This window comes from Acomys minous (genome assembly GCF_964271855.1).
Source record: "Acomys minous genome assembly, chromosome: 3".
Taxonomy (NCBI): domain Eukaryota; kingdom Metazoa; phylum Chordata; class Mammalia; order Rodentia; family Muridae; genus Acomys; species Acomys minous.
In genome coordinates, this window is record NC_140485.1 from 44,176,463 (window position 1) to 44,198,512 (window position 22,050).

Genomic DNA, 22,050 nt, shown 5'->3' on the forward strand with positions numbered 1-22,050 from the left:
GGACACAGAGGGGAGAGCCTGAGAGTGGGGACGCAGAGGGGAGAGCCTGAGAGTGGGGACACAGGGGGGAGAGCCTGAGAGTGGGGACACAGGGGGGAGAGCCTGAGAGTGGGGACACAGGGGGGAGAGCCTGAGAGTGGGGACGCAGGGGGGAGAGCCTGAGAGTGGGGACACAGAGGGGAGAGCCTGAGAGTGGGGACGCAGAGGGGAGAGCCTGAGAGTGGGGACGCAGGGGGGAGAGCCTGAGAGTGGGGACGCAGGGGGAGAGCCTGAGAGTGGGGACGCAGAGGGGAGAGCCTGAGAGTGGGGACGCAGAGGGGAGAGCCTGAGAGTGGGGACGCAGGGGGGAGAGCCTGAGAGTGGGGACGCAGGGGGGAGAGCCTGAGAGTGGGGACGCAGAGGGGAGAGCCTGAGAGTGGGGACGCAGAGGGGAGAGCCTGAGAGTGGGGACGCAGGGGGGAGAGCCTGAGAGTGGGGACGCAGGGGGGAGAGCCTGAGAGTGGGGACGCAGGGGGGAGAGCCTGAGAGTGGGGAAGCAGGGGGGAGAGCCTGAGAGTGGGGACGCAGGGGGGAGAGCCTGAGAGTGGGGAAGCAGGGGGGAGAGCCTGAGAGTGGGGAAGCAGGGGGGAGAGCCTGAGAGTGGGGACGCAGGGGGCAGAGCCTGAGAGTGGGGACGCAGAGGGGAGAGCCTGAGAGTGGGGACGCAGGGGGGAGAGCCTGAGAGTGGGGACACAGGGGGGAGAGCCTGAGAGTGGGGACGCAGGGGGGAGAGCCTGAGAGTGGGGACACAGAGGGGAGAGCCTGAGAGTGGGGACAGAGAGGGGAGAGCCTGAGAGTGGGGACACAGAGGGGAGAGCCTGAGAGTGGGGACGCAGAGGGGAGAGCCTGAGAGTGGGGACACAGAGGGGAGAGCCTGAGAGTGGGGACAGAGAGGGGAGAGCCTGAGAGTGGGGACAGAGAGGGGAGAGCCGGGACCTAGTTTTCTCCACTGTCAGACCAGGCTCTGCACTATGGCAGGCTTGAGGCGTCCCCTGCAACTAATTCTCTAGGGCTTCCCCAGTCTAGAAAGCTTGCTGTGGGGGGGGGGAAAAAAAAGCATAAATAAAATCCGAAAGTGCAGGAGGTGCCACATGTTGTCATGGCTGTTTTGAAAGGCAGAGAAGAGGTGTGTGTGGAGGAGGGCATCTAGGGTGGAGCTCCACGAAGTAGGAGTGAGGCCAGAACTTTTTAGAAAGTAGACTATTGGAACTTAATTGGATATATAATCTTTAAAGAATATATGCATGGGAAACCTGTTATGGTGGCATGTGCTTTTAATCCCACCACTGGGAAGACAGAGGCAGGTAGCTGGAGTTGAAGGCCAGCCTGGTCTACAAAATGAGACCCTGTCTCAAAAAAAAAAAAAAATATATATATATATATAACATATATACATATATGTTATATGTTAATGGATTATATTTTACTATGGCAAAATATACATATACATATATATGTACATTTATATATGATATATATATGTACTTATATATATTGTAACACACACATATATGCATGTAAAGTACAGACTTTCTACTTGAATACATTGTCTAACTGACAATTCTCTATTTTGAAAAAGCTGTAATCAAGGCCAAGGTAAATGAACGAAGTTCTAGAGTATTTTGCACTCTGTGACTGTGCCTTTTCCAATTTAGTGCAGTCAAGTGAAGACTCTGCTTCAGAGAGCAGGGCAGAACCCATTGTGGTGAGAACACAGGTTCAGCTGCTCTCTGCTGAAGTCATTTGCAAAGTCTGAAAACAGCTGAGCCGACCCTCACCTAGACTGCACTTGTCAGAGGGCGCATCACTTCTCTCCCTGTCCTCTGCCTTTGGTCTCAGTCCAAGACTCAGGAGGATCACTACTGAGATCCGGGTTGAAGAACGGAGACTGGAAGGCAATGGATGTTTTCTACCTGTCTAGGGGTTGTGAGGTGCCTCTGGCTGAGACCATCACCTGACAAATGCCAGGCGCCTGTCCAAATGCCCGATCATATATTCCTCTTATTTTACACTCCCAGGGTTAGGTATTGGATCCTATTTTGGAGAAGAAAAATGTGTCAAACAGCTTGTTGGCTGTCACTTGGCTGGTTGAGTGGCAGAGCCCACACTTGAGGCCAGATACCCACAGGAAGCTCTCATTAGGACCTGCTCCCTAGACACAGACTCGAATGGAGATCTTTGAGGCAGCAAGGAGACATGCTTTAAGGGGAAGTAAGTGGTCAGGCTATCCTGACTACCCCGCGTCTACTCCTGGTAGAGGAGGCTTTTATAGACTCAGACCCATGTGTCACTTCTCTGTTGTTGATGTTCTTGTTGGGAAAGGAAATGATATTTTATTTTCATTGGTCTTGTATCTTGATGGAGATATTTCAATTTTTAAAAATGGTGGTGAGAAAAGTTTGTTTATGATGTCTCTTGATGCAGGATTCATAGACACTTCTGGAATAATCCTAGCAATGACATTGTCTCACCTTTCATCACACTAATAGAAATGCCAAATCTGTGGAGGGCTGCCCTGGGAATCCAAGGGTGTACAGAAGTAAGTTACATGGTCAATTCCATTGATAATAACTTCTGTTAATGGACTATATTTTTTATTGTGGTAAAATATGCCAAACATAATACTATTTTTATCTTTTTAAAGTGTACACTTAGTGACATGTAGTATGGTCACATGGTCATGCAAACTTCAGCACAACCATCAGCTCTAGAACTTTCTCTTTACCCACAGCTGGAAGTAGCCTTGCATTTTGTTGTTGCCAGCCTATAGCATAATTATTATCCCCATCAAAGAGGAGACTAGACGTGAGAGGTTAAGCTGGAGCAGGTCGTGTCAAAGCCACTCTTCGCTTTAAGGTCGTGTGGAACCACAGCCTAGACTCTTGTCAACTACAGAAGCTACTGTTCCTGTACTCAGGGTGTGTGTGGGCAGTGGTAAGGCCATTTCCCTACTGCCACCCCAATGTCATCTGGGGAGAACAGGTACTACCCCCAAAGACTTCATTTTCTTCTTTTCAAGTTAACTTCTTATCCAAACCTTTTGAGAGAAAGAGGTGAACTACAGTTCTCACCATCTTTCAGGGAACCCAGGTACTTCTTGGGATGTTCCCGCCCACTGACTATATATATATATACATCAGATTGTGTTGAGTCACGTTCACTGCCTGTGGACTGCAGACCATGGGTTGGCAGATGTGATAGGCCTTTCATCTGAGAGTGAGAGATTTGTGTGTGCATGTATGTTTGTATGTATGTGTATGGGGGTAGGAATGGGTATGTTACTGTGTAAGTTAGGAATCACTTCAATTCTGGGTATGCACCAGCACCTCTACAGGCATGGTCTTCCTTCTGGTAGTGGCTATGTGCAGCACGCCATAGGCTGGGCCCCTTCTGATCACTTCTAGATGCTAGGCTCAGACCTGGCTAGGCTGGTGTGCTCAGAGTTTAAGTCTCCATGAGGATCGACAGCTTCATTGGTGCTCGCATCACCCAGTGGGTCTGCACCTGCCATGCCAGCAGCCAGCAGGGTTTTCTGGGACATGCAGTCACCCAAGCACTTACTCAGACATATAGGCCTTAGAGGGTTTCTGGGGCAAAGCTCAGTTGGCCTCCATCTGCAATAAGATTCACTTAGGACCTCAAGCTTCCCTTTTAGGTACTGAGCTGGGGGTTTGGGAAGGAGAAGGAGAAAGTGGGGAGGAGGCCTTAGGACGGGCAGGGGGTTCATGCTTACTGAGCATTACTTTGAAGCAGGCTGTGTAGTTTATGGAGGACTAGGAAGAAGTAGGATTGAGGATTCTAATGTTTTCTTTCTGTACAAGGCTGTGCTTCCTTCCCCCTGGCTTTCCACCAGCATCTGCTTTGAGTACTGGCATTTCCCGGCTACCTTAGATCCATACATCCTGCCAGAGCCCAGCCCTTGAATGGGAACCCCCAGATGTAACGCACCTGTCTGATGCTCAAAGGCAGGGTAATACTCTTCATTGCTGTACAAATCGGTCCAAGACATCAGGGGGTCACAGTAGGATGTGTTGGGCAGGAAGGCGCTATGGGTTACGGAGTCCAACATCACCCTGGAATATCAGAGAGGCAGTGAGGATGCATGGAACACAGGTGTCCAGAAGCCACGTGGTAGGGAAACTCCCAATAGAATGGCCCTTGTTTTTTTTGATAAGGCACTCCCATGGTGTGCTTTACATAGACAGCGCTCTTTAGTCCCATGGTGTGCTTTACATAGACAGCGCTCTTTAGTCCTCACCACATCCTGCCTATTCTCATTGCAGCTATGAGAAAACTGAGCCAAAGGAGTTGAGACAGTTGCCCAAGTAACATGACAAGAAAGCTGGAGAGCTGGGATTTGAGGACAGACACTTGAATTGTGCAATCCTTCCTCTTTATGGAGTTTTTCTCTTTGTTCATGCCTGACATATGATATTTAAAAGTGCACCTTGAAAAATGCACCAAGCATTACCCTGCGTGATTCCATCCAGAATGCTGAAATCAGACGGCTCTGAAAGTTTCTGTTAGCATGTGCATGTGTTTGCCACATTCTTATTTCCCAACAAAAATGTCGTAAAGATTTGTATGCATTAGACATGTGCATGTGAACACACACACACACACACACACACACACACACATGCACACACACACTCCACTATGTTACAGTTCTAGTTAATTTATTCTAGTTAGTGAATATTTACGTGATACCTTGACGCGATATCACTATGCTGGGGCAAATCCCAGGCCCTCCCAAGAGCTCTGTTTCTGCAGGAGGTATGCCATATTGCATTCCCGACACTGGGAGAATTCTGCATGGTCCAGTACATCCTCCTCCAGGAGTATGGCGAGGAGAGCACTGTACTACATCCTCTAGTACTTTCCTCAGAGCAAACACTCTGATAGGTGCTGGGAAAGGTTCTGTTTGATGAATGAAGGATGGGGGCTCTGGGAGTCCGGGTAGCAAGACAACCCAGCTGACAGGAGATGGGATTTGAGTGACAGCTCAGGTGGAGCCACGTGGAAAGTCACTGATCCTAACTGCTGCACTCTGCTCCCCGGGCGAATTATGGTGGTAGGAGGGGAGCTCAAGCAAAGGCCGAGACTGCACAGAAGACAGCGGGTTCTTGCACTGCCAACCTCCTCTTTGCTGCTTCCCATAGGCTCAAATGCTACTCTTGTGCTGCAGTCTATATTCCCTCAATTCAGGGTGAAAAGTCATGTTTGGAAGATTTTATTTTATTTTTTGGTTTTTCGAGACAGGGTTTCTCTGTGTAGCCTTGGCTGTCTTGGACTCACTTTGTAGACCAGGCTGGCCTCAAACTTAGAGATCCGCCTGCCTTTACTGGGATTAAGGGCGTGTGTCACCTCAGGGTTTGTATTTTTTTTTTTTTTAATTCTTGAAATAAAGTTAATAAGATAAACTGGTTCAAACTCAATTCACAGGGAGGACACAGCAGCTCAAAATCATAGCACAGGCAAACACCTGGGCAAAAGATTCCAGGTCAAGGGACATTGTCAGATACAATTGTAAGGTATGAATGTTTCTCCGTCATTTAGTGTTCTCTAAGCTGCAGTTATTTGCTTGTTACCAAGGTAATATTTACTGAACCCACTTGCTTCTCTAAATACAATAAATAAACAATTTTGGAAAGCCACTTTTTCTTTTTTCTTTCTTTCAATCAAGTGAACGTGTCTTTAAAAGGAAAACTTTATATTGTCATTATAAAGGGAAAGCTAGTATTCTTTTAATGTACATAAAAATGAATGTCTATTCCCAAATAGAAATGGCTCATCCATGCACCCCTAACTCAAGCGTTAGTTAGTTACCTACAACCTGAAGCCAGTCCAGCCCACAGCTCCTTTCTTTACTTATCTTGATGCCAGAAATCCTTTTAGCTTTTGAAATACATGTTTACTTAGCATTCTCGATTTTTGTCTTTTGGCCAGAGAATCATAAACTATTTACTGCCCGGCCCTTTGAGGGATTTACCAACCTCTGTAAAATGACCTCCTGCTTCACTGGTGCTGTAGTACCAGGGCTGGAAAATACACTCTGCCATTTGACAGGGAGCCTTTGACACTTGCTCAAGGTCACACCATAATGGACAGCTGGGTTAAGCTGGAGGGAGGCCCTGGGTTTCCCAGGTGGCCTGCTATCTTCCCGATCTGAAGGCACAGCATCATGCCAGGCACGCTTATATAATGATACTAAGAGTCACAGTGATCTTTTGAGATGCTCCCAGATCTCCCATCACGATCACCATTCAGCGTGCAGAAGATCTGTATGCTAGGTATAAAGAAAAGATAGAGTGTGGGTTCTTAATTGTGTATACCCTTTCTGGGCCAGCGCCTGTACATTGCCCACGCCCCAACTAGGAAGCCTTTTTCTTGATACTTGGACAGGGTTAATGGGCCCAGCAGTTATCACAGACATGGATCTCAGCTGGGGGTCTATCAAACAGAAGTCAAAGCTTCGTGAGTTTGGGCTTGGATTTTCCCATGGACTGGCCAGCTTTATGCCTTGCATCTGTACAGGGACGGGGGTTGGGGGTGTCAGGGAGCAGGGTTAAAACTGAATATATCTTTCTTAGTCAGAGCTCGACTTCTGAAAAGTAGTCTCAATGTGAGCAAAGGATTAGGAAGAGCCTCACCCCTTTTGAGCTGGATGCCCAGAACACCTTTGACATGACCTTCGCTGCATTTGGAGAAAGGAGAGGTAGGCCCCAAATGGAAGACAACAGAGCACAGTCTCTGGTCCTCAAAGTCCATAGAGCATCTTCCAAAGATTAACTCAACCATGACTTTGCCCTTCCTCATCCATGCCTAACATATAGAAGACATTTCATATTTAACAAGAACGTTATTTGGCAAATTAAACTGGATCTTATAAAGCTTAGGACTATTTTTGATCAGTAGGGTGTTTACCTCCTTTAAGGATCGCCCCCCACCCCCACCACTGCCCCCTGATGCCAGCCCACCTCCTTAATCCGTAATCTCTCCAGCTCTGAACACAATAATGGATTCAGCTCCCCTTGATAATTACTTTTATGGCAAATTATACCCATTACGTTTTCATAGAGGCCTCCCTCTGCTAAATGCCATGCTGTTTTCCATCCGCAGTTATTTCTTGCTTCTTTGGGGTGGAGGTGATCTTTTATGAAAGCAGTGAACATTTCTTTCTTTCTGTTTTGTTTTGCTATTGTAGTAAGAGGAGGCATTAAGTCTAAGCTCCACCGCAAAAGGCCATGGCTACTTAGCCAGCATGCACTAGGTGTGCGAGTTCGGGAATAAAGGCTGCTTTGTGTTCGGCGGCACCTTCTCTTTAGGCCCTGGGAGGTGCTTGCAGTAATTGTGAATTTTGGCTGTGTGGGGCCCTCGTCTCAGTGAGACTCTCTGAACAAGCAATATACAAGACCAGGTCTGGGTTTGCCCAGCCATTCTTAGTGGGTATGGAGGTGACAAAAGACTCCGAGGGGAGGGTGATAATGAAAACAAGGCAGAAAGGAAGTGGGTTAGATAGGCCTACCATTGCGCCGGCCAAAAAAGGGGATATAAGGAGGTTGCTGGGTCTACTGGTCTAGCCGTGCTCTGGCTTGTTGTTATGGAAAGCGCTCCGAACCTGGAGAAATTATCTTTCCTGCCTCTTGCACCTCTCCAGACCTCAGTTCTTCACCTCGGACGGGAAGACACTAAGAGACGGACTCAATCAAGGTCAGCCCGCCTTTGTGATTTTCTATAGGTACTCATCCGATCAGCCCCTACGCTTCCAAACCTGGACACGTGTACACACGTGCGGCCATGTTGATAACATTTGCACTTTGGTCAGGTGAAGTCCCCAAATAAGCACAACACAGCCAGTGCCACCCCAGATGGAAGCCGCAGCCCCAGAAAGCCCACAGGGTCCCTCCTCACTCCCTCTTAAGCCGGGTTGGACAACTAGCCAGGTACCTTAGATGTTCCGGACCCTCACGCCCTGACTTTCAGCAGACCAACAACAGAAGGAAGCAGTTTCTCCCAGATTAATTACCACTCCGGTTGCCTCATAAGTAAGGTATGAACGGCACCAAAAAGATCGGTCTGATCACCCCAGGGTGGTAGAATCAGGCGAGCAATCTTCTACAGGTGAGAATGCTGATTATAGGTACCTTTGCAGTGAGTCAGGGCTGGTCTGGAGCTTGAGAGCCTCCAGCGACTTTCTATCCCTTTTCGGAGCAAGCTCACGCACCACGCGTACGCACAGGTCCACCCAGCCACAGAGCCAGGCCTATGGGCTTCTGTTTCACTTACAAACTAATGGAGAAATAATAGGTACAGGGCTCATGGCCTGAACCACCGGAGGAGAGAGGCAAAGGCGCAAACCACCCAGTCTTGACCAATTTGCCAGAGGAGGAAAATTCCTCCTTGCCCCTGGCCGAGATCAGCAAGCTCATTTTGGCCATGTGACCAAAAACCTACCCAATTAAGCAGCTACACTTAGGCTATCTCTCTCCTTTCCTTTCCATTTCTTTTCTCCCTTCCCCCTCCCTGTTCCTCAAACTTGAGGCAATCCTCTTGCTTCTACCTCCTGAATGTCAGGGGGACAGGCACTGGCTATTTCTTTGCCAAAACGTCTTTGAACAAAGCCACACCAGTGTAAAATAAAGAAGAGGGGACAGAGAAAGCCCTTCCAAAATTCTACCATCTGGGCAGTGCCAACGAGTAGAGAAATGCTTTTTCTTTTCTAAAGCTCCACGACACCTGAGTGTTCCCTGGGTCCAGAGTCTTACAGACAAGGAGTGTTCCTTTCCCACCCTTTGGGTTCTTTTAGAAGGGCGGGCTGCCGAGGCCTCAGTAAGGGGATTTCAACACTTGCAAGCAAAGGGAGGCTTGTGGGCTGGGTTCTTGAGTATTTGTTCTGGAAGCAACCACAGCATTGTGGGAACCAACTTGTTGATGGCTTATCCGAGTAATTCTTCAGTTTTTCTTTAGCTTATTTAGGACTTCCTTTGTTTGTTCTTAGCTATTTTTCTGGAAGCCCATAGACGGAAGCTGTGGGCTTTAATGCAAAGATCATTACGTTTTAGGTTAAGGACATGGGGAATAAATGTTGCTTGTGGTACTCACAACGCAAGTGATGGGGGGTGGGGGAACAGCCTCTAACTACTTAGCCTGCTGCAATTTCTGATGTAGCATGCATGCTACAAGGTTTTTTTTTTTTTCATTCCGGTCTGCTACTCTGTAAGCGCTCATGACTGTCTAAGAACCTACTTCCTCATCTTTAGGACGGACATTTTTAACACACAGACCTCCGAACATCCTGAGGATTTAATAAAACCATTCAATATCGATAGAGTAGCTAAATAGTTTCACTCCGGAGGCTTTTGAGAAGAGGCAACCAGACTGTAAAAGCTGCTGTCCCAAATATGTTGAGTCATGGAAAAACCCTTGCAGAGAGCAAGAAGGCAGAAGAATTAAACTTTCACATGGATGAGCGGACAACAGGCTGGGTCGAGGTCTTTGGATTACAACACAGAGCCGGCTCCATAAATTACTGGGCCTTCTTGTACCTCAGTTGTCCCGTCTGTAAAATGGATACGAAGTGCGTAATGGATCTAGGACATTTTTTTTGTCTTAAATTCTCAGCACGAAACGCATATGAAGGGAGAGCATGTGTTTCCAGTTGTTGCCAGTAGGGGGGGCGAACGCACAAAAACCCCTGAAAACACGCAGAGATTGATATGGTTTGAAAACACAGTGGAAAAAAACCCCAACCAATGTTTTTCAGGAAGTATTCTGTTGTAAGGGCCTGGGAGAGGGCCACACGGAATTCCTTTAAACGATTTTGTACGAACTCTTGAAAAATGCCCCAAACTGTAATAATACCATTCTCTGTATCAAGAAGGGTAGCATGGTGAGCAGGCCCCCTTCCCCCCCCTGCCCCCCTCCCCCCCCCCCCCCCCCCCCCCGCGCGCCCGGGTTCTGAGGCGGTGAGGTAAGAGCTGGGGAAGGTGGTGGGTTCTCCGTGAGCAGAATCCGGCTCCTTCCCAAAGGCAGCTGAAGGATGGGCAGAAATTTAAGCGCCTGAAACACATTTCCTCAACTGCCTTTGCTGTAGTGGATCCAGGGGAAGTGGGAGTCGGTGAAGAGGGTGGGTGGCCACCTTGCCTGAGGAGACAAAAATCTCTCCGGCAAGCAGTCAATCCTGAGTTAAACACCCCCGGAAGAGGCACTCTGACTGCCTCCTGGAGGGGCTGGTGTGGGAGCTGGAGACAGAAACTCAGTCCCAGGCCGCAGCTTAGTCTCCGAGCCCTGCCACCCCGTTCAATTCATTCAAAAGAGCAAAGAAAAGCTGCTTACGTGAGGGCAAGTGGTGGCTAGGTCCAGACAGAAGGCTTTCAAGGCAAGAGAAGGCAGGCACGCTCCCAGCACCAGCGGACGGTAGAAATAAAGGCACCTGTAGCCTTGTGATATAAGTGACACCTACAGACAGGTCCGTTTGGTTTTTCAGGTTTATGCACAGCCCCTTTGATGACGGTGACATACAGTGTGACACGGCTCCTTGGGGGTGGGGGGTGGTGGTGGTGGTGGTTCTCACATGCAGGAAGTTCACCTTTCTCCTGCTTTTGTGCCCAGCTCCCACCACCCACCACCCGGTGAAGGGACCCAGGAAGCAAGCTGAGAATTCTTGGCCCCGGGGAGATAAGTGGAGTGCTTGCTGGAGCATTCATTCTCCTTTGAGCAAGTTGGAGGGAAATTCAGGCCTGATGTCTGTCCATTGCAGCCTTTGCCTGGGCTGGCCAAGTCCTGAACCTTTCTCTGTGTGTGTGTGTGTTAAGAAAAAAGAGCTGTGTAGGATAGTGGTAAAACAAACAAACAAACAAATGTGCTGCAGGGATCAAGGTCTGGGTCCATCATTTTCTGGCTGTGTTACTGTGCATAAGTTAATGAGCGTATCCGGCATTCATCAGATTACTGCAATAATGGAAGCCGTGCCTGGGCTGCTGGGAAGGCTATATTTGGGAACGGCAGCAAATCACCTGGAAGCCTGTCCTCAGGCGCACATAAAGCATGTTAGAATTCCCCTTCCTTCCACAGATCCTGGTGGGGACCTTCCCCTCAAGGGGCAGGAAGAGTCAGTGGCAGCGCCATTGTTGGATTATTTTCACTCTAAGCACCCAAAGGGCATCGTGTTTGACTACAGGAGCCATGTCATAGGTTTCTCCTTTTCCCAGTATCCCTTGTTTTACAGATGGAGATATGGAGGGACCTTGGAGCTCCAGTGTCCAGAACCAGGGGTCCTGACTTCGCCAGCAAACTTGTCTCACTGAGGACTGCCTACTTCTTAGGAGATCTCTCTGATCTAAATGATGGCGCACGGAGTCCTCCGGGATGTGTGTTTGTAACCCTCTGCCATGTGTACCACTCTTCTCTCAATGTTAGGCAGCTGGGATGCTGACATGCCCAAACTGCAGACTCGGAGCTTGAAGGCCAAAGCAGAGACTGGTTGGTTAGGTTTTCTTGGGAACACCCGGCATGGGCACCAACACTCAAATGCAAACACATGAATGGTGTCAAGAAACAAAAGGCACTTCAGTTGAGGAGTCATGTGTCATGGAAAAATAGTCGGAGAAAGATAAGTGGACTGCTGAGGACACTAACTTGGCTGTGTGACCTTAGGCGGGAGAGCCAGCTTTTCTGAGTGGGAATTCTCCCAATAGTAAAAAGAGAAAATAGGATTAAGTTAGTTATTAAAAAGAAATCATTTTACCAGGCGGTGGTGGTACACGCCTTTAATCCCAGTACTTGGGAGGCAGATTGCTGTGAGTTCGAGGCCAGCCTGGTCTACAAAGTGAGTCCAGGACAGCCAGGGCTACACAGAAAAACCCTGTCTCGAAAAACAAAACAAAACAAAACAAAACCAACAAAATCATTTTGCTGGGTGTAACAGTGCTTTTAATCCCAGCACTCAGGAGTTCAAGGCCAGGCTGGTCTAAATACTGAGTTTAAGACCAGCCAGGGTGATACACACAGTGAGACTCTATTATCAAAAAGCATTTTAAATTTTTGTGTGTTTTTATGTATCTGTACATTTGCCTGTCTGTGTGTGCCTATGTAGGCCAGAGGTCAACACTGGGTATCATTTTCTACCACCCTCAACCCTGCTTTATTTTACAACCTTTAAATCTTATTTTGTATTTTATATGTATGCATGCTTTTTCTGCCTGCTTGTATGTATGTGTTACCTCATGTGTGTCTGGTACCCGTGGAAGCTAGAAGAAAGTGTCAGATCTCTGGGACCTGGAGTTACAGACATTGTGGACTGCCTGGTGGGTGGGTGCTGGGAATCAAACCCAGGCCCTCTGCAAGAGCAGCAGATACTTTTAACTTTTTTTTTTTTTTTAAAGATTTATTTATTTATTATTTATACAGTGCTCTGCCTCCATGACAGAGGAGGGCATTAGATCACGTTATAGATGGTTGAGAGCCACCATGTGGGTGCTGGGAATTGAACTCAGGACCTCTGAAAGAGCAGTCAGTGCTCTTAACCTCTGAGCCATCTCTCCAGCCCGATACTTTTAACTTTGAGCTCTCTGCAGCCTCCCCACTTTGTTTTTGACACAGTCTATCACTGAACCTGGACGTCACTGACTTAGCCACACTAGCTGGGCCACAAGCTCCCAGGATCCTCCTGTCTTGGCCTCCCATCTCCAAGTGCTGGGGTGCTGGCAGGCGCTGCTACACCTGGCCTTTTTTTTTTTTTTTTTTTTTTTTTTAAAGTATAGGTTTTGGGATCGAGGCTTGAACTTAAGTTCTCCTGCTTGGGAGGCAGGTACTTTATCCACAGCACCATCTCTCTAGCCCCTAGGGCAGGAGTTTAGAAACTACTGTGTTTGAAGGGCAAGAGCTTGGAAGAGGGGTTAGTGTAATGCTTCCTCCTGGGACTCAAGAAGACCCTCAAAGCTTTCCTCTAAATCTTCTGCATAAGATTTCATCTGAAAAAAAAAAAAAGCATCTGCACAGGACCAGGATTTGCAAATAACTGAATTCAGATGCCCTTGGGGATTCCTTCAAGTTTTAACACCTGCCCTGTCTGAGTCTGGTTTTTGGGGGGACTCCTATCATCCTGCACCCTATTTTCTCCACTGCTGAGCTTTGTCCCATCTTGTTACAGGTTTCTGGTCCACATATACACAGTCTCCCCAAGGAAAAGTTTCGAAGCAAAATATGCTAGTCTGCTATTGTTTTCAGAAAAGAATCTTCTGGAGAAATTTGCAATTTTTTCCTATGACCTCCATTGCCTGAGATGGAAACTAGTCTCGCAGCAGATGGGTATGGCAGTGACCCTGCTCTGTCTCGTGGCCCTGAGTGTATAATGAAGCCTCTCTGGGTGACTGTGTGGGAAATTAGAGGCTTCTGGACCATCAGATAAAAGGGATGATTAATAGAAAACAAAAACAAGAGAGAAATTGCACTCAACTAAATATAAACAGCGCATTTTACCTTAATTTGATTAGAGTGGATATTTGGATGACCTTAGTCACTGAGCATCTGAAAGCTGCAAGATGAATGTTGGGGAAGACGAGATGTGAAAGTGGGAAAGGCAAGAGGCTAGGGACGGGGACCAGGTGGCAGAGGAAAAGCTGAAGGTATTTGGATCCCTCACTATTCTCCTTCTAGGTCCTCAGAGTGACATTCACAGAGCTAGTCACTGGATTTTTGCAGCAGAGGAGATAAGCCAGGTGGCTCTGGAGACAGACCTCTCAGACTGTAATTCCTGCTCCGCCATTTGCTGGCTGGGGGAGCCTGAGACGCTCCCCCCTGAACCAACTCTGTGTTCCAGCGAGCTCGATTGGTTGTTACATTTCATTAGTTAACCTGTGGGCAGCCTTTCAACCCCACTTATCTCCCGTTTTCGGATGACGCAGATGGAGCTAGTGAGAAGACAGCAGTAGCCGAGGGACCACTGTGCAGTCCTCGCTGTTTGGCTCCAGAGTCCAGCTTTTTAGGTTCTGGCAGTTCTGGGTGTTCTTGGTGTAGGCTTTTTGGGCAGAGGAGGAAGGAGTCCCATTCACTTACAGCATCGTTCATATGCCAAGCGCTGTACTGGGATGGCTTGCCTGTCTTACCTTGCCTGTCCTTCACAGTAACCCTAGGAGATGGTCACCACTGTATTAGTTTTATGATATGGAAACAGGTGTTGGTGCTTGCTGCAGGTCACCCTGCTGGGCTCGGGGCAGGCTCTGGCTCGGACTGCAGCCTATCCAATGTGAAAGCCACACTGTAGAAACAGGCCTCCTTCTCTTGATCCGGCTTCAGCCCTGGCCTCTTCGGATGTCTCTCTCACTACGGCTCAGACTTCCTCTTCTTGTCTCCTGGTCACTTGCAGCACTACCCTCCCCCTCTTTACCTTTTTTCTGAAAATGATAGGTTTATATATTTTTTAATTAATTTATTCAGATTACAACTCAATTGCTATCCCATCACTTGTATCTTCCCATTCCTCCCTCCCTCCCGCTTTCACCCTATTCCCCTCCCCTAGGTCTATGATCCCCTACTGTATGGTCACAGGCTATCAAGTTTCATCTCGGTAGCCTGCTTGATCTTTCTTTGAGCGCCATCAGGCCTCCCCACCAAGAGGAGGTGGTCAAATACGGAGCACCAGAGTTCATGTCAGAGTCAGTCCCCGCTCTCCACATAACTGTGGAGAATGTCCTGTCCATTGGCTAGATCAGAGTAGGGGTTCAATGTTTACTACTTGCATTGTCCTTGGTTAGTGCAATAGTTTGAGCAGACCCCGCCTGGGCCCTTATCCATCCGTTACGATGTTCTTCTTTTAGGTTTCTAGGACCCTCTGGACCCTTCTATTTCCCCATCTCCTATATTCGTCTTACCTAGAGTCCCAGTAAGATGTCCTCACATCTGTCCCAATCTCTTGGTAAGTGAAGACTTACATGGGACATGCCTTTTGGGCTAGTGCCCAATTATAAGTGAGTATATACCATGTGAGTCTTTCTGCTTCTGGGTTAACTCACTCAGTATGGTCATATCTAGTTCCATTCATTTGTCCACAAATTTTGGGATTTCCTTGTTTTTAATAGCTGAGTAATATTCCATAGTGTAAATGTACCACAGTTTTTTTTTTTTAAATCCATTCTTCAACTGAGGGACATTCAGGCTGTTTGCAGGTTCTGGCTATTATGAATAAGGCTTCTGTGAACATGGTTGAGCGTATGTCCTTGTTGTGTGGTGGAGCATTTTCTGGGTATATTCCAAGGAGTGGAATAGCTGGGTCTTGAGGAAGCCCTATTCCCAGTTTTCTGAGAAAGCGCCAGATAGATTTCCAAAGTGGTTGTACAAGTTTGCATTCCCACCAGCAATGAAAAAGTGTTCCTCTTTCTCCACATCCTCACCAGCATGTGGTGTCCCTTGATTTTTTGATCTTAGCCATTCTGATGGGTGTAAGATGGAATCTCAGAGTTGTTTTGATTTGCACTTCTCTGATGACTAAAGAAGTTGAGCATTTCTTTAAGTGTTTTTCAGTCATTTGATATTCCTCTGTTGAGAATTCTCTGTTTAGTTCTGAGCCCCATTTTTCAATTGGGTTATTTGGTTTGGTGGTGTTTAATTTCTTGAGTTCTTTATATATTTTGGATATTAGATCTTTGTCAGATGTAGGGTTGGTGAAGATCTTTTCCCAGTCTGAAGGCTGTCTCTTTGTTCTGTTGATAGTGTCTCCTGCCTTACAGAAGCTTCTCAGCCTCATGAGGTTCCATTTATTAATTGTTGACTTTAAGGCCTGGGCTGTTGGTGTTCTGTTCAAGCAGTTGTCTCCTGTGCCAATGTGTTCCAGGCTTTTCCCCATTTTTTCTTCTAACTGATTTAGTGTCTCTGGTTTTATGTTGAGGTCTTTAATCCACTTGGACTTGAGTTTTGTGCATGGTGACAAATATGAGTCTAACTGCATTTTTCTACATGTAGACATCCAGTTAGACCAGCACTATTTGCTGAAGATGCTATCCTTTTTCCATTGAATAGATTTGGCTTCTTTGTCAAAAAACAAGTAACTATATGTGTGTGGATTCACTTCTGGGTCTTCAATTCAATTCCATTGGCAACCAGCCTATTGCTGTGCCAGTACCATGCTGTTTTAATTACTGTTGCTCTATAGTACAGCTTGAGATTGACTACCTCCTCTCTTAATTAGAGTAGAAATCCTTTTGAGTATTTCACTGCATATAGAGCCCTGGGGGTGAGTCTTGGAGCAAAGAAGACAGCTAACACACACACACACACACACACACACACACACACACACACACACACACACCTCACACAGAATCAAGTGAGTTAAAGAACATGTTGTTTGACATGAGGCAGAAGGGTCCCATCCAAGCCTTCACTGGAACTAATTAGGCTTGTGTCTGCCGCTTTTCCTGGAAGTGCTCTCTAGATCACCTCCCTGGCCCGCCCTAACTTGCCACCTTCACTGCCCTCCCCCTGCTGCTCCCCACCCCCCACTAGTCAGGCAGCATAGGCTGAAAACAAAAGTGAACAGATAAGAAACAGCTGTGGCAGATCGCAGACTACTAGGAGAGACCTCTAGTAGGCAGGTGAGTGCCAAGCCTATGGAGACAGTCCCTGTGATTCTGGCTTTATTTTCAGGATAGACTGTGTGGCGAGTGTTTGTTTTCCTGTGTTTTATTGCTTCAACTAGTTAATGTCAGAATGTGTTTTGGTGGATATTTTTGGGCTGGGGGGTCAGTAGCTGGCTATGACAACAAATGCCTGGCACCTGGCACCTGACACCTGGGAGCCATTGGATGAGGTATCATGAATCTATTTCTTCATCTGTGAGGCATCCACTATGATTACTGATACACAGTAGTTTTCATTAGGCTGGGGAGAAATACAGCTGCTGATTGAGACCCTCCCCATTTTTGTGAGTCTGCTAAACCAAGAAGCGTACTGAATAACCCTAACAGCTACCCTATGCTGGGTGCATTTCCTAGGTGCTAGGAACAGACTAACTAAGCAGGCTGTGTGCATTAAGCCATTTGGTGATTACGTCATCCCTCTGAGAGATGTGTCATTATCAACACCTAAAATTTACTGATGAGGAAACAGGTATAGAGAGTTCAAGTAGCTTGCCTAATACCACACAGCTGGTGAAACACTTCGCAGGTACTGAACTCAGGAAAGCACGCAGCCACAGTTCCCAGGCTTATGCTGTCCGGGGGAGATGACTCTGAGTTGAGATGAACCAACTTTCTGATATGATGTTTGAAAGCAAGTGTAAAGACTGTACGACCTCTAAATTCACAGCATGGACGTAAACATGCAATTTGTGTGTTGATTGTGTAGTCTGAGATTTCTTTTTTCTCTTTATTTCCTCTTTGAGTATCTTATCCCATCCTTAGCCATTCAATTGTTCTTCCTGACCAAGAATCCCAATTCAGTCGAGATGGCCAACAAGGCGGCTCTCCCCTACCTCCTCTTTCTTGCCAGTGCTTTGAAAGCGATGCGCCTTTGTATATTTTCAGCACAGAATGCTTCATGGAATTCAAACACTGGAAAAAAGTCCAGCGCTTGGCCACAGAATTTGGTTTTTGTTTTCAGACAGGATTTTGCTCTACAGTACGGACTGTCCTGGAACTTTCTATGTAGACCAGGCTGGCTTTGAACTCACAGAGACCTATACCTACCTGTATTTGACCCCCGCCCCCCAAGAATTGAGATTAAAAGTGTGTGTTACCACGCTTGAATTTGATTTTTTTTCTTTTGTTTTTGGAAAAGGATCTCAGGAAGCCAAGGGTGGTTTCAAACTCAGTCTGTAAAGACAAACATGGACACAAGATCCTCTACCAGCCAAGTGATGGAATTATAGGATCAGGCCACTCTGACTTACCCAGGGCTTCATGTGGGCCAGATGGGTTATATCCACAATAGAGTCAGATTCTGCTAAAACCATTAAACGCCATGGAACATACTAATTTCCTCTTTACAAGGGGTTAATCACATCTATGTTTGTGAAATAGCTACTACTCTGAAAGACTATCTGTCTCCTTCTCTCAGTAGAGGTACTAGAAGCCAACTCATTGCAGATTTTTTGTTCAGGATCAGGCTGGTAAATCTGAAGTCACAATGGCCACACAAAGGTACAGATCTGAGAGGCTCTCCAAGGAAGGACTCTTGGAGACAGATTTTTCCCCCAGTTCTTTTCTTATTAAACATCATCATCCTAGCAGGGCATGGTGGTACATGCCTTTAATCCCAGCACCTGGGAGGCAAAGACAGGTGGATCGCTGTAAGTTTGAAGCCATCCTGGTCTACAAAGTGAGTCCAGGACAGCCAGGCTAACACAGAGAAACCCTGCCTCAAAAAACCAAAACCAAAACCAAAACAACAATTAACAACAAAAATCATCCTGGTAGGCATGAGGCTTGCTTTCTGAAAGTGTTTTAGAGCCTGTGCTGGTCCATGCTGTTGTCAGTTGGTCTCTTGGTGGGGAGCGGGCCTGTCCCTCCAGCCATAGCCATGAGCTCAATTTATCTGCTCAACAGATAATCACATTCCTTAAAGAGTCATCTTCCAACAGGAACCCTGACACTTGGCCTCCTGCAAGAACTTCACCTTTTGAACCTATTTCCTCACAGGTCAAGGGGGAAGGACCACACATGTAGTCTGGTGATGTGTGTGACCATAGTGGCTTCTAGACTCTCTACTCCTGCAGGCATCATGAAAAAGTGTGCCTGTGGTCAAGAGAAGAGGCAGGAAGTGTGTGGGCATAGGGGAGGTGAGTACTAGGGGAAATTAGTAGCTGGATCTGTGTAGATCTATCTTTATCAGTTAGTCTTTTTTTTTTTTTTTTTTTCTTCAAGATGCTGCTGAGGAGGAAATGGTATCAGCCTAGGAGGTAACGCAGGATCAGAAAGACAAATACTGTATCTGTATTCCCTCTCATATGTGGATCTTAGCCTTTAATGAAAAGGTTTTAATTTACTTATCAACTTTGTATACATGGGTATTCTGCCTGTGTGTTTGTCCGTGTATGTATGTCACGTGCATGCCGTCCTTGTACCCTGAGAGGCTAGAGGAGGATGTTGGAACCCTTGGGATTGCAGTCACAGATGGTCAGGAGCCACAGCGTGGGTGCTGGGGATTGATCCTAGGTCCTTGTGAGTAGTATCCAGGGTTCTTAACTGCTGAGCCAGCTCTTTGGCCGCTTAGCTTTTAATTTTTATATGTATGTATGTGTGCATGAGTAAGTGTAGATAGAGGGCGTGAAACAGAACAACAGGTCCATGCGGGGGGGGGGGGGGGGAGGGGGGGGAGGGAAGGAGGCTTTAAAGGTGGAGGGAAGGGGAAGAGTAGTTGGTATGAAAGTGGAAGAGGGAATGCTGGGAATGGGACTGGGGAAATGGCAGAGAGCAAGGAAGTTAGGACTGGATCAACTAAATCTGAATACAGACGAAAGTGCCACAAGGAAACCTGCTAAATCTTGTACGCTAATTAAAAGATAAAATAACACCTTTTAAAAAAATGTTACTGAGTATGTGTTTTATCGTGCCTATCCATTTAAAGAACAAGCTCAGGGTTTGAACACTTTGTTAAATATGCAGCTAAGTTATGAAGTTTATCTGGATTTCAGAATCATTAGTGCCTGAGTTTGGTAGTTACAGTAATGTATAAAGCTCAACAAATATTACAAATCAGCATATGTTATTTATAAAAAGTGAATATAAAAATGAGTAAGACCAGCAGAGCATCTTGGCACATGCCTGTAATCCCAGCACTCTGGGAGGCAGAGGCAGGCTCATCTCTGTGAGTTCGAGGCTAGCCTGCTCTACAAAGCAAGTCCAGGACAGCCAAGGCTACACAGAGAAACCCTGTCTCGAAAAACCAAACCAAACCAACAAACCAACCAACAAATTGAACAAACAACTAAAAAACAGTTAAGATCTAGTTATGGCTTGGGGATGGGGGTACAGTTGGGGGTACAGTTGAGGGCAATATATAATTCCACCCTTAATTTTGAATTAGGGGTTTGTAGGATGTGAGCGAAGGGTGGCGGGGGCTCAGTGGGTTTTGAAATTCAGACTGGACAATGAAGGATTGTGATGACCTGCTAAAAACGGATTGTTATTATTGCCCAGGCTTAACCATCGTAGGAGTGGGGGCTGTTATTATACCCATTTTATTGAAGAGGAAACCGAGGCTCTCAGAGCTTCTGTGATTTGTGCAAGGTCACCACCTAAGTTGCAGAGCCTGAATTTCCTCCAAAAGATCCCCTTAACTGAGAGCCCAGGCTGCTGACCACAGTACACTGGTGGGGAGTCGGGCTGGGGTGGATGGTGTGCACAGCAGCGCGCGAGTGTGTGTGTGTGTGTGTGTGTGTGTGTGTGTGTGTGTGTGTGTGTGTGTGTGTGTGTGTGTTTTAACTGGGGCTCTTGTTTGCACCAGCAGGAAGTTGGAAGCATAAAGGAGGGAAGGGGTGTGGCTAACTCCAGCACTCCCTAGTCACAGAGGATTGGCTTTAGATCATTATCACAGGAAGCTCCCGGTGAGCAAAATGCACCTCTATGGTCTTGCTGGGTCGAGAAGCCCTCAGTATTGAAGAGCCTCAGATTTTGTCACTCTTTGGGGACAAACAGCAGCAAACTGACAGTGGGTCAGTGTCCCAGAATGCCAGGTTCTGTTTTTATTTCCATAGCTTTTCTGTGCACTAACTGGTGCTCACTATGGGGGGGGGGGGAGGTCATTTATTCCATTGTTTCTTCTCCTAATTTTAAAATAATATTTTTTCTCACCAATCACTTATTGTCTTCCATGGTTGCATATATTTACCGAGGTCTGGTCAGGCATGATGGCACAAGCAATCTCAAGGGGGCTGTCCAGAGGATCACCAGTGTAAGGTCAGCCTGGGCTACATAGTGAGACCCTGTCTCAAATAATGAATAAATAACTAAAGTTCAAAGATCTGAATTATACCCTGAACTCTTCTGAGGTTGGCTCTGTGTAGGGGCTGAGTGGCGAGCATTGACTTGTCCAGGAAAGCAGGCATTGTGTCATTTTACAAAACTATTCTGAAGTCTCCTGGCATCCTGTTATCACAGAGTTTGTCATTACGTCCTAAGTGGAGACTGAGGGTTCCTGCTGCTGATAAGTCTGGAGGGCCCTTAACTTCGAGAGGCCGACTGGCCTCACCAGACAAGTTCCCATTAACATGGACACATTTGTATTTTGAACTAATAAACCAAGGAGACCTTGCTAGGAGTGTGGCTAGCCCCAAATAAGGTGCCCAGGGTCCACATCTTTGCATGGCCTCTTGAAGACAGGTGTCCCCAGAGTCCCACACGTCACTGTCACCTACATCCCTCCTTAAGAACTACGTTTTAATTTCTTCTCAATGAAGGAAAGCAAGTGGCTAGGCTTTGCTTCCATTTTGAGGGACAGTTATGTCTCTGGCTCCTGGGAACCAGTGAGATATGGGCTGGGCTGATCATTTTCAGGAGATGTGCCTGTTAGACAGGGAGCCATGTCCTTGCTAAGGGCAGAAGCCAGATGCGAAGGCAGCTGAGGAAAGGTCATGAATATAGAAAAAACCCTAGACCTTGGGGTGAAGAGATGTGGGCTCAGATCTCAGCTTTAACAACTTGGCAGCTGAATTTTTGTATCTCTTTGAACCTCAGTTCCCTCATTTGAATAGGAATGTTATTTCATAGAGTTCTGAGGACAACTGAATGAAATGGGGGCTGGGGACATGGCTCAGCAGTTAAAAGCACTGGCTGCTCTTGCAGAGGACCTGGGCTCAGTTCCCAGCACCCACATAATGGCTCACAGCTGTGTGTAACTCCAGTCCCAGAGGACCTGATACCCTCTTCTGACTTGCATGGCACCAGGCAGACATGTGGTATACATACATACAAGCAGGACAAAACACTCCTATAGATAAAATAAATCTAAAGCTTTACAACTGAATGGACTACTGTAATGTAAGATGTACTTAGGCCAGCACGGGACACATACTAA

The 22,050-nt window shown here is 46.9% G+C and overlaps 1 protein-coding gene across 7 annotated transcripts in view; it reads right to left on the reverse strand.

The window, feature by feature from the left end:
• The window catches only part of ELF5 (E74 like ETS transcription factor 5), a 42,939-nt gene that overhangs the window by 17,549 nt on the left and 3,340 nt on the right, over window positions 1–22,050 (reverse strand). For 2 of the 7 annotated variants that reach the window (XM_084777139.1, XM_084777144.1), the window contains exon 2: window positions 3,988–4,112. In XM_084777139.1, the coding sequence (XP_084633265.1) occupies window positions 3,988–4,112 (125 nt within the window). Of the gene's footprint in view, window positions 1–3,987; window positions 4,113–7,989; window positions 8,121–8,186; window positions 8,436–10,377; window positions 10,516–22,050 lie in introns of those variants that run through there. The other 5 variants (XM_084777141.1, XM_084777140.1, XM_084777138.1 and 2 more) reach the window with 5 other exon arrangements.